This window comes from Sorex fumeus, unplaced genomic scaffold (genome assembly GCF_029834395.1).
Source record: "Sorex fumeus unplaced genomic scaffold, SorFum_2.1 ptg000047l, whole genome shotgun sequence".
Taxonomy (NCBI): Eukaryota; Metazoa; Chordata; class Mammalia; order Eulipotyphla; family Soricidae; genus Sorex; species Sorex fumeus.
The window spans coordinates 52,932,736-52,944,782 of NW_026606104.1; the positions used below are offsets into that span (position 1 = coordinate 52,932,736).

Sequence of the window (12,047 nt, forward strand, 5' to 3'; positions counted from 1 at the left end):
TGTTCCCAGGTGCCAACGCGGGGGCCTCAGCGCGAGGAGAAACTACACGTGGAGAAGCGCTGGCCAATAAGAAGGGGCGCTGGCTGAGTCTTGAGACTCGATCTAGAGAACTACATTTCCCAGAGGCAGCCTGCGATGCCCCAGCGGCCAGAGCGCAAACTTCCGGAAGAGCCGTTATCGGATAGGCTGCTCCGAGGCAGTGGGCGGTGCCAAGCCTCCTGCGGCTCGGCCCGTTTCCGGCAGGGCCCGCGCACCGCTGGGCCGCGGCGGTGAGAGAAAGAGGGTCTCGTGTGTTGAGCCTTTTCGGGCGTGAGCAAACATGGCGGCCGCCTTTCGGAAGGCGGCGAAGTCCCGGCAGCGGGAACATCGAGAGCGAAGCCAGGTAGGCCCGCGCCGGTGCAGACCCGGCTGCCCGTGTCTATGAGGCGGGGCGGCACCTCGCGGCTCCGTGGGGGCCGCCCCGCGCGGTGTCAGGGCGACGTGCGCTGGGGTCCGCCTCGAGCATCTCTGGTCCAGCAGGGACTGGCGCCCGCGGCGGGGGACGCGCAGCCTTGGGACTGTGGTTCGCTTCTCCGTGTCGGCTGCATGCTGCGGAGGAGGGCCCCGAAGGCCCCGAGTGCCCGCCACCGTCCAGGCAGGAGCTCTGGGCCGGGGAGGAGTGGCCGCAGTCCACGTGTCCACGCGCTGGCCTCGCGGAATCGCCGCGTCTCTTCCAGAAAGGTCCCCTTGCAGCCCCCGGAAGGGCATGTGCCGCCTTTATCGTACAGGCAGGCTCGCCCACGGGTGTCACTGACCCCCGGAGCATCGGGGTCCGCTCAGACCCCTGCTTCGTAGCCTGTGCTTGCTGCTACGTGCGCTGTGGCTGCAGCACAGGGGTGACATCTGCCACCTTATTTGGGAGACCGAAGGCCGTAATAGAAGTGCGAGCGTGTGCCACAACCAGCGCCAAACAGGCTCACTAGGTGAGCTCGTTTACACGAAGGCAAACAGCTGTACCCTCGCTGGGACGTGATAGACCGGATTGGTCCTTGTTCTGGGATGGCAGTGACAATATGAAGGGGGAATTGGAGTAGGAACAGGGGAGAGGACCAGAGCATCCTGTTGGAAGGATGCTCTGGTCCTCTTCCCTGAAAGATGTCACTGCCATCCCAGAACAAGGACCAATCCGGTCTGTCACGTCCCAGCTGCAGTACAGCTGTTTGCCTTCATGTAAATAAACTCACCGAGCTGAGCCTGCAAACCTGAGATTAAAGTAACCTCCTCGCTGTTACTTTCTGGGCATTGACTCCATGCTGAGTGGAACCCTACAGGCTGGAACACAGTTATCTCCTCTGTAGTCCTAGGAGGTAGATCTTACCTTTACCTTTATTGTGTGTGGGGAGGTGGGCAGCACCTGGATGTTTTCAGGTGCTGACTCCTGCCTCTGTGCCCTGGATCACTCCCGGCAAAGCTAACACCTTACCCATGGTACTAATCTCTTCAGCCCTGTTACCTCATCTTATAAATGCAAAATCTGATGCTTACAAAGAACAAGTCGTGTTGACATGTTTCCCATGTAGTTCGGGTTTGGATTAGCAGAGGAGACAGAAAACCAATTGGAAACCAACTGATCTAAAGGTACACACACACACACCCACACACACGCACATTTTTTGGGGTGGGTATTTTGGGACCAGACCTTGTGGTGCCTGTGGGCTACTCCTGGCTCAGCTTGGGGTTTATTCGTGGTGTTGCTTAGGGGGATCATGTGGTTCCAGAGCTTGAACCTGGGCCTCCCACATGCAATGTGTACACAGCACTTTGAGTGGTCCCTCTGATCCTTGAAGATATTTCACATGGTGTGTATAATTATGTGAGCTATTTCAAATACACATTCAAGTAGGCATGCAGATTTGAGATTGACGTCTTACGGGATTGGGGAGCCAGTACGGCAGGCAAGATGCTTGCCTTGCGTGCTGTTGACCCTGGTTTGATCCTGGCACTACCAGGAGTGATCTCTGATGTCAGAAGTAGGAATAAGCCACGAGTACGTCAAGGTGTGGCCTCAAATGAAAAACTGTATTCCCCCCCCCCCAAAAAAAATATTTCTGCCTGGTGTTGTCCTTTGTTTCTTTTGAGTTTACTCCTCTCCTCTGTCAACTCTCTTTGTCACAATTAAAATTATCAGAAGATGAATTGGAGGTAGGGTAGGTTATAATCTTTGTCATAAGTAAAATTATCAGGAGATGGACTGGAAGTTCAGCAGGTAGGGCATTTGCAGCCAATCCAGGTTTACTCCCTGCCACCACATACGGTCCTCTGGGCCCACCGGGAGTAAGCCCCTGGGCACTGGTAGATGTGCCCTCAAAACAAAGCAGAAAAATTATGAGGAGTTTAGTGTGATTTTAAATATTGAGTCATTTATTACATCACTTCAAGGATAAAAGATGAGAAACTTGATTTAACTAGGTTTATCCACGTTGTTATTAAGTATAAGCAGAGAACTCTTTTAAAAATTTTTTTAAAAAATTTTTATTAGTGAGACACCATGAGGTACAGTTGTAGACTTACAAATTTTTGTGCTTGGGTTTCAATTATGCAATGATCAAGTACCCATCCCTCCACCAGTGCCCATTTCCCACTGCTACAGATCCCAGCATCCCTCCAACCCCCCCCCCCCCCATCTCCCCCATCCCACCCTGCCTCTGTGGCAGGGCATTCCCTTTCGTTCTCTATCTCTCCTTTTGGGTCCTGAGGTTTGCAAAAGAGGCAGTGGGTGGAAATCATGTTTGGTCTATAGTCTACTTTCAGCATGCTTCTCCCATCCTGGGAGGATCCTCCTAACACCTTTTATTTGGTGCTCCCTTTCTATCTGAGCTCCCTTTTCCCCTAGCACGTGTGGCTGGCCTCCAAGCCATGGAGTAAAATTCCTGGTACTCATCTCGGCCATTCTTGGGTGTTAGTCTCCTATTTTGTTACTTTATGTTCCCCAGATGAAAGGCAGAGAACTTTAAGCTGTGCAAAAGAGGCTGTGTACTGCAGTGGAGTAGGGGAGAGCAGACTGCCCCAGAGAGAATGGGTTCTAGTTGAGCTTTGCATTATGTCTGTGTTCTTGGGCAGGTCATTCTCCAAACCTTGTTGCCCTTCTGGAAAATTGGGGTACTGGTAGGCTCTGCTTTGCTTATTTTCTGTGATTGTTGTGGGGAATAAATGAGATCATGCATAACAAACGTAGTAGATTGTTCTGTAAGAGAGTAAGTGCTTCATAAATGTGGCCTATTACAGTAAGGGTGGCAGAAACATCTAGCATAGGCCCTGACACATGCAAGTGCTCAACAAATGGTAGATCACAGAAATCTAATGCCAGGCTTTAATCCGGAACCTTCTGTGCTATTCAAGTTCTGTCATAGAAAGTATTTCTGTCATGCTTGTACCTATTATTGTAAGGCACAGTAGTAACAGTAAACACAGCAGGGCACCGGCTAGTGCCAAGCCACGTGCAAGTCCGGGCGGTTCCCGAGACTCCTTTCATCCTCTTCTTACCAGGCGGACTGGGCACTGATTCGCATTTTATACTTAGGAAAAAGCAGCTCAAAGTAGTATATAATAGGCCCAAGGTCACAGGTTATTTAGAAGAGGTAAAGCAGGGCTGTGAACCCATTTCTCCAGATTCTAAATTTAGTTCTTTGACCACGTTTGGCCTCTCTGTTACTATGTTTTCCCCTCATAGTATTTTATAAGCCCTTGGATTAAGCCTGTAGTAATTTTAGTACAACTGGCAACTGTTTGCTTAGTGCAGAGTCATTGTTGTCTTTCTCTGTCCTTAATAGGTCAAGAACCTACTATGGCAGTGCTTGTGACCTCTCTGGCACCGGCATGGTCCCTCTCATCCTTGGGCGGCGTCCAGCTAAGGGAGGGAAGGGAACAGACAGAGTAGCAAGTTGGCTCCAAGGACATGGATTGACTGAGCACCCAGGAGACTTTTGGGCCCTCAGTGTTGATTTGTATACATGTTTGTTTGCAGACAAAACTAAGCACATTTACTCACTCTTCACTTTTTTTTGTCTTCAAGCCTGGCTTTCGGAAGCATCTGGGTCTGCTGGAGAAAAAGAAAGATTACAAACTTCGTGCAGAGTAAGTTCAAGACTTTCTGGTTGAGGTGCTGCCAAAAAGCTTACATCGTATTTGCACTACAGGGAATGGCCCAAGCAGGGAATAATTTCCTACCATTGATAAAATGACCAGAGCTCTGCCAGCCTGTGACTCTAAATTTTTCTTTGTTTAGGCAGAGCATAATGTATTTTACTGTAGTTGCATTGTGGATGTTCTTTACTGTGTTACTCTGGATCATTTTCTCAGAGTGGCTTTGATTTGCTCCTTGGTATTTGAGCCAAAAGCTGGCTCTTTTTTTCTTGAAATACAAGATACAATCTAAAATTCCAGTTGTTGAGTCTCTTACATCACCATGTGTGTGGTGTGGAATGAAGAGATGTGAAGAGTGGATTCATAAGACTTGAGCGTGGGTGATAATGAACTCTGAAAACTTGTTTTGTAAAATAGTTATCCACATTATTCTTTTTCTGTAGCACTTTATTTCCAAAATACTTGATAATTATTTCTCAGTCATGCATATCAGCTGAGGTCTTTTTTATGCTCTTCTAGAGATGGTGATGAATAATTTCTCTGGGTCCCAGATATATTAAGGCAATAGTAATAACTTTATACTGTTATCAGGTCAGAAAGTATTTTAGGAGATTAGCAGTGGGTCAGTTCTGACAGGCACCTTACCTTCTGTGCTATCTTTCTGTTTCCGAGATTTTCAGTTCTCTCTCTCTCTCTCTCTTCTCAGTTCCAACAACCTTCAGAATACTATCATTAGTATACTCACTTTTATAGAGTAAATGGGCATATGAGTGATTAATTAATTTCTCCAGGATTAATTTAGCTGAAGTTGCACAGTTAGGATTGGATTGGAGCCCACATAATCTGGTTCTATAGTCTGAAATTCCAGTCACAATGCTGTTGTAAGCTGTGCAGTTCCTGAATCTTGGTGGTCATTTGATGACCCTGAACACTCCCCAGCACTCTGCCTAAGGAGTTTATATTTGGTGTCTCCCTGTCATTTTGTAAATGAGACCGAAATGTAGGTGAGACAGTTTATTTCAGGTTGAACTGGGATAGGAGAGGACCTGATAGAGAAGTGAGTTTACATTCAGACAGTGAAGTGTGGATCAGGGTATCAGAACGTGCTTTTTCATCTGAGCCAGTGCTCATCTGGTGGTTCAGTGCTCATACCCTGTGAAACTTGTGGGCATCAGGGTTGCACCTGGCAGTGCTCAGGAGCCCATGCAGTGCCAGATCTTGAATTCAGGGCTTTGTATGTGCTAGGTCTGGACTCCACCACTTGAGCCAATCCCCCCTGCTTTATGAGGTGTTTTTTTTTTTTAAATGGTGAACTTTAGATACTTATGAAGTTTGCTTCTTATTGGTTGTCATTGTAAATTTCATGTAAATTACCTTTTAGTGACTACCGGAAAAAGCAGGAATACCTTAGAGCTCTCCGGAAGAAGGCTCTTGAAAAAAATCCAGATGAATTCTACTATAAAATGACTCGAGTTAAACTCCAGGTGGGTGCCAAATGGATCCATTGGTGTTTTGCGCTTCAATTCAATTGGAGATGAGGGTGAGGGCCAGGTGGAAAATGAGAATTCTTGCCCTTCGCTCTTCTCCAGTTGGTCCAGGTACTCCTGGTCTGAACCCAGGTCTGCACTGCTTCCTGAGCAGTGCCCATTTCTGCTTCTGAGTCTGCATTGTTTCGTGCCTGGAATAGTGGATGCCTCAGTGCACATCGAGGAGGTGCTAAGTGGAGCGTGCATCTCCAGGACTCGGTGCGTTGCCTTGCTGTGGCAGGAGTCACCGGGTTGTCATTCAGTCAACATCTGTACCGCCAGTTTATTAATGATGCTAATCTAATAGGGAATGTGTCTTTAACTTTGAATTTTAGGATGGAGTTCATCTTATTAAGGAGACTAAGGAAGAAGTAACACCAGAACAGCTGAAACTGATGAGAACTCAGGATGTCAAGTACATAGAAATGAAAAGGGTCGCTGAAGCGAAGGTAACAGTGGAAACTGTTCCAGTATATTTTTGTTGGTCAAGAAGGGAAATACAAATTCGTGAATCTCAGATTAGAAGTTGATTTTTCCTACCCTGTACAGTCTTTTCTTTTTGGGAGGGGGATCCACCCTGGTGATGCTCAGGGTTTACTCCTGGCTTGATGCTTGAGGATTTTTGCTGGCAAGGCTCCAGGGACAGTTTATGATGCTGGGGATTAAGACTGGGTCAACTGCATGCAGGACCCAACCTGCTACATTGTCTGTCCAGCCCTTCCTTTTGTAGTCTTTGTCTCGATGTGGTAATACTTTAGAAGTACATTTAGCAGGGCAGAGTGAATTCAAGTTGGGGAATGAGACAGACTTAGGTTTGAATTCTGGCTTGATGTAACCTGATAATTATGGCACACGAACCTTATTAGGTTGTTTCTTCATTTCCGTCTCATAGGATTATTGGAATTAAGTGACTTGAACGCCTAGCCCAGTACCTGATAATATGGTTGGGGCCTGATAAATCTTAGCAATTTTTTTCCTTTAGAGGAATGAAGCACGATCTGGGTCAGGTTGGAGCTCACGCTCTGTCCGCAGGATGCCGTGGCCCGAGCCCTGGTACTGCATGATCTCATAAGCACTGAGCATTGCCTGGAGTGGCCCCCAAATGAAAATCAAAATAAAAGAATACATTTCTTTGTGACTGGTGATAATGACATGAAATCGTTGAAATTTTGTGTATTCATTTCTGATACCCCAGAAGAGCCTGATAGAAAATGTGACTATACTCTGTATTCCAGAAAATTGAAAGATTAAAATCAGAGCTCCATCTGCTGGATTTCCAGGGGAAGCAACAGAATAAGCATGTATTTTTTTTTGACACCAAAAAAGAAGGTATGAAATATCTGAAGGTTTCTGGGACAGTCTAGCGTGTTGATTGTGTTTTTGGTGTTAGAAACAGTGCCTTAAGGATTGTCTTGACTTTTAGTTGAACAGTTTGACGTTGCAACTCACCTGCAAACGGCCCCGGAACTAGTTGACAGAGTATTTAACAGACCCACAATTGAAACCTTGCAGAAGCAGAAAATGAAAGGCATGACCTGTGATACCCGACTTAAGGTAATTTTCTCTTTTTCTTCAAGTCTGAGTTTGGAGGAAGCCAAGTTCCCTTCCCTTCCCCCCTCCCCCCCGAACTGCGCTTAATAAAATGTGAAAAACTCATTAAATTCCCTTAGAAATGTGCAAGGAGGGGTTGCTAATGGGATGAAAATGAAGGAGTTTTCCTTGGTTTTTAAGGCTGGAAGACATGTAGCCTAGTGATCAGGAGCTTAGGTTCTTGCCTTGAGATCTGCATTTGAATCCCAGCTCTGACCCTGCCTGTGTACTTTTAGTGCATCTAACAGATGCTGGAGTTTTAAAATGCAGAGGAAGGACGAAGACTTGAAGCTTCTGGGATTTGATGTTGAACCCTTAGCAATGAAAAAGACTATGGTATTATGCATATGTATCTAAAATTTTGTATTGACTTTTCTTCATGGTGCTTTCTGTCACTGTAACTGGAATTGTGCAGAAGACATGCTTTTTCTCAAAGCCTTCTGGAGTTGAACTCTCACTTCTTGACTGATTTCATTTAAAAAAATGCTGTCAATGTGTTTCAAGCAGACAGCTGTTCTGTTTTGATTTGAATCATTTACACCGCATCAGCTTTGCTTCCAATGTTTAATTTCACAGCAGTTTCTCTAGCTCAGAGGCAGCTAAACTTGCCTTAGTAATATAAATACCCCTAATTAGTTTGACTATATTGGGTAATCCCATAAATTTGACAGTCTGTGCAATAAAGTGAAAACAAAAGCTGTCTGAAACCACTGCTGTGAGAATGAATGGGTGAATTGTTTGAAGTCTGAGGCCCAGTAATATTTCCCATTCTGCAGATAACACTTTTGACCGAGGTATTCTGATGACCCCCGGTGTCAGTTGCATTTTCAAGTTAACTGTCATTTATACTCTTCAAGTATTGTTTTTGTCCCCCGAAAGATTAGAATTACAGACTCCCAAACTCCTAATAATTTACCAGTATACCCATTTGAGAAAATGGGACTGTTTGGATTTTTCTATTTTTGCCTTTTATTGTTATTTTGAATAGGCTTTAAGACATCTCTGAAAAACCTTTCCTCTACTGAAATGTTTTGTAGATGGGAATATATGCTTGTACAGATTTGCACACACAGTCTGTAGATTTATTTCAAAAACAAATTCAAAGATTTCATTTCTCAGAGGTTTCTAATTCCCCCGCCCTGGCAATTTAAGGACAATTTGATAGTCTATGAGAACTGTCAGCTGTGATCTCTTGAAGGTCAGTGCCTACTGGCCAAGTCCTGCCCTCTGGGTTATTTGTGGTGGGGTTTCTCACGCCAGCAGGATACCCGGTGTCCCTTTTCTGCTCCTCACAGTGGATGGGGTTTAGGTGCCGGTTCATTCCTGCTGCACCTCTGGTGACTAGGACACTTCCAAGGTTGCAGCAGCATTTGTGTTAGAGTGGAAAGATTCCTGGGCTCCTTGCAACAGAAGGATAGCCCTGACTTCGCTCCAGCATCCCTGGGCAAGTCTCTGAGCTCAAGAATGTGATGTTCTTAAAATGGAACTTAGAGTATCTCCTGATGTTGATTGTGCAGTAAGAGGGAGGTGATAAAATAATTTGTGCATTTATGCTTAAGTGATCTAAACAGAAATTTTTATTCTGTTGTCTTTTTTTTTGAAAAATGTGTGTTCTTCTACAGCGGATAGCTAAAGAAAGGCAAAAGCAGTATAACTGCCTGACGCAACGAATTGAGCGTGAGAAGAAATTGTTCGTTATTGCACAGAAGATTCAGACACGCAAAGATCTTATGGTGAGGAGAGAGACCCTTAGGTCTTTTTTCCCCTTTCCTGTAAAGGTCTTAACTGAGACAGGATTTCAGTTTTGTATAAATCAACCCCAGTGAAAATGTCTGCTCCTCAGGGGCAGTGGTTTGAGCCAGCGTCTGTTACTCTGGCAGTGTCGAAGTGTTTCTTGATTAAGAAGGTAATAAGGGGCTTATTAGTGTTTTGGAACAGCAAAGGGTAGGATCGAGTAGCATATGAACTTTATAGCTTATGAGCAGCGATCTGTAACATTTAAACAGGTTAACAAAACAGAGCGTGCCACTCCTTGGTGTTTAAAAATAGACAACATTGTGTAGTTAAATAGCAGAGCTAAGGAATATAAGATGCCCCTTTCATATTATTATCATTCCTCTAAATGTCAGATTCTTCAGCTTTGCAGATCTGTTAGGCTGAGTCTCTCAACTGGGGTTCCGTGAGAGAATATACTTTACAAAATAAGATTTGCCTGTTTTTCTTTTCAGTATTCTCTAGTTCTTCTACATAGCTAGTGTAAATCACAGGGGGGTACATTGATTCTTTGCATCTGGGGTCTCTCTGAAACTTTGAAAAGGGCTGACTTAGGGGTTTTCTAACAGGTATTTTACTCAGGTGTTTTGGAGAACTCCTTCCTGCTGTTTACTGTTAACCTCTTTACTCTCTTACAGGATAAAACTCAGAGAGTGAAAGTGAAGAAAGAAACAGTGAACTCCCCAGCTATCTACAAATTCCAGGGTCGTCGAAAACGTTGAAGTGCTATAGATAAGCTTTATCATTCCACATGGAAAGAAATTCTGTTTTCTTTCCAGTAACTTCAAATTCCATTAAGTCTAAGTGATGTGGTTTTCCTTTTTGTGACCATAATAAATTATAGAACTGACATGTGATGTCTTTCAGTGAACATTAAAACCCCTTTCTTCATCTTGCTGTTTTGGGGTTGTGTGATCAGTCTGTTTACTTTCTTAAAAAGAAAATGTCGCTCTCACTCTCTTTTTGTGTGAGTGTGTGTGTGTCTGTGTGTATATATGTATATATACACACATATATGTAGGAAATGTGGAAAATAAATGCATTCATTTCTAATTGGGCTGGAGCGATAGCACAGCGGTAGGGCATTTGCCTTGCACGCAGCCAACATGGCCAACCCGAGTTCGATTCCTCCGCCCCTCTCAGAGAGCCTGGCAAACTACCGAGAGTATCTCACCTGCAGGGCAGAGCCTGGCAAGCTACCTGTGATGTATTCCATATGCCAAACACAGTAACAACAAAGTCTCCAGTAACAACAAAGTCTCTACAGTAACAGCAAAGTTACTGGGCCCACTCGAGCAGATCACGGGAGGACAGTGATTTTGACATTTCTAATTGCAATATTTTAAAAGAATAGCAAATAGATATTGCATATTGATAATGCTTAATCTAGGGAAAGGGTCTGTCAAGTGAACACTTACTGTGAACATTCTGGAATTTTCTTCATTTTATAAAAATCTACCTCCATTTTTTGGTTATGTTTCTGTGTTTCGTAGTAGAAATTATAGTGAAAACTTTATAACTAACTTTTCCATTTTGTTAACATCACTAAAGTTTTAATACAATTATTATTTTTTTGGCCACACCTAGGGGTGCTCAGGGCTTACGGCTCTGTGCTCAGGGATCACCCCTGGTGAGCTCTGGGGACCATAGAGGATGCTGGGGATCAAACCTGGGTTGACCACATGCAAGGCAAACTCCCTTCTTGCTTTATTATTGCTCTGGCTCCCATGGATATGTCTTTGTTGAAGTTCAAATCAGAGCAACGCTGACACCTTTTCTGCCTCCGCTCCTGGTGAACTCACGATTCCTAGACTGTGATTGGCGTGGTGTAGCCCTCCACCAGGAGTTCAGACCCCGTAATGTGTGCAGCCCCTCTTTCTCTCCACCAAGTGTCCTTTCCCATGTTGGCATGGTAGGTCATGGCTGGTGGGCCAGGACAAAGCTTTAGAGCCAGTGTGGGAGACTGGGTGCTGGGAAGCTTGCTCACACCTCACCCTCCGTAGCTGAAAGAGCTGTGCATGGATTTAAAAGGTTTTTTAAAAAAGTTATCGAAATTGAATGTTTCCGTGACTTCTCAGTTCCTATATCCAGGCCAAAATGAAAGCCTGTTTCCTCACTGTGTACCTGTTGGAATTTAGGTCTGAGAGGCCTGCAAAGTAGGAGGCTGTGGGGATAGAAGCCGGCAGCTTTACCTTTAGAAAGGGAGGACATCAACTTCCTCCTGGAGAGTGTCTGAGCTAAATAAATGCTGATAGTTTTCAAACCTGGGGATCTGGATGCTAAAGAAGGGACAGGTATGTGGTATTAGATAAAGGAGTTAGACCAGCATTGTGTCCTTATGACAAAATGGCTTGATCCTGCTGTGCTGTTCTCATTCTGCTAGGTAGGAAGGTAGGAGGAGGGTGGGGAATATGCTTAAATGCCATGTCAAGCACACGCCCACACAAAGATAACACACTTCATATGTTCTCACATTAACACAGGCACTTAGGCCTCATAAACAGGTATGTGCACATTTTTTGGGGGGGCGTCATACTTGGTGATGCTCAGGGGTTACTTCTGGCTCTGCACTCAGGAATTACTCCCGGCAGTGCTCAGGGGCCATATGGGATGCCAGGGATTAAACCTGGGTCACCTGCATGCAGGCAAACACCCTACCCGCTGTACTATCGCTCCGACCCCAATGTGTACACGTCTTGATGTGCCAACATACCACCAGGGTTTCAGATTCATGGGTCATTCAAGTCCTCACATGAGCTGAAGTGTGTGTATTTAGGTACACAGCAATACTTGAAGAGGCATGTGCATGAGCAAATGGAACAGGAAAGTCCATTGTTTGGGTTCCCATGAGTTAGACTGAGAGTTGTCTTTGAGGAAAGATTAGTTCTTTGTGGTTTTACCCAAGATACAGGTTCCGGCCTCCTATGCCTCCTATGCCTCCTGAAACAGGCCAGGGCTTTGATACGTAGAGGGGTTCAGATGCCTGGCATAGGGCTGGAGAGATAGTGGGTAGGCTTATCTTGTACACGGCCTACC

At 45.1% G+C, this 12,047-nt stretch overlaps 1 protein-coding gene across 1 annotated transcript; it reads left to right on the forward strand.

Moving 5' to 3' along the window:
- Positions 1–218: 218 nt before the first annotated feature.
- Positions 219–9,908, forward strand: UTP11 (UTP11 small subunit processome component). Its single transcript, XM_056123177.1, has 8 exons — positions 219–382; positions 4,052–4,113; positions 5,504–5,606; positions 5,984–6,097; positions 6,884–6,977; positions 7,072–7,202; positions 8,861–8,971; positions 9,650–9,908. Exons 1-8 carry the CDS (start codon positions 320–322, stop codon positions 9,731–9,733), a joined length of 762 nt encoding a protein of 253 aa, XP_055979152.1. The 5' UTR covers positions 219–319; the 3' UTR covers positions 9,734–9,908.
- Positions 9,909–12,047: the final 2,139 nt, after the last annotated feature.

Excerpts from the sequence above, each read along its gene's own strand:
- UTP11 (XM_056123177.1), top strand. The coding sequence starts at position 320 with ATGGCGGCCGCCTTTCGGAAGGCGGCGAAGTCCCGGCAGCGGGAACAT. Across the intron at positions 5,607-5,983 it reads TGACTCGAGTTAAACTCCAG|GATGGAGTTCATCTTATTAA; the intron begins GTGGGTGCCAAA and ends TTTGAATTTTAG. Across the intron at positions 7,203-8,860 it reads CCTGTGATACCCGACTTAAG|CGGATAGCTAAAGAAAGGCA; the intron begins GTAATTTTCTCT and ends GTTCTTCTACAG.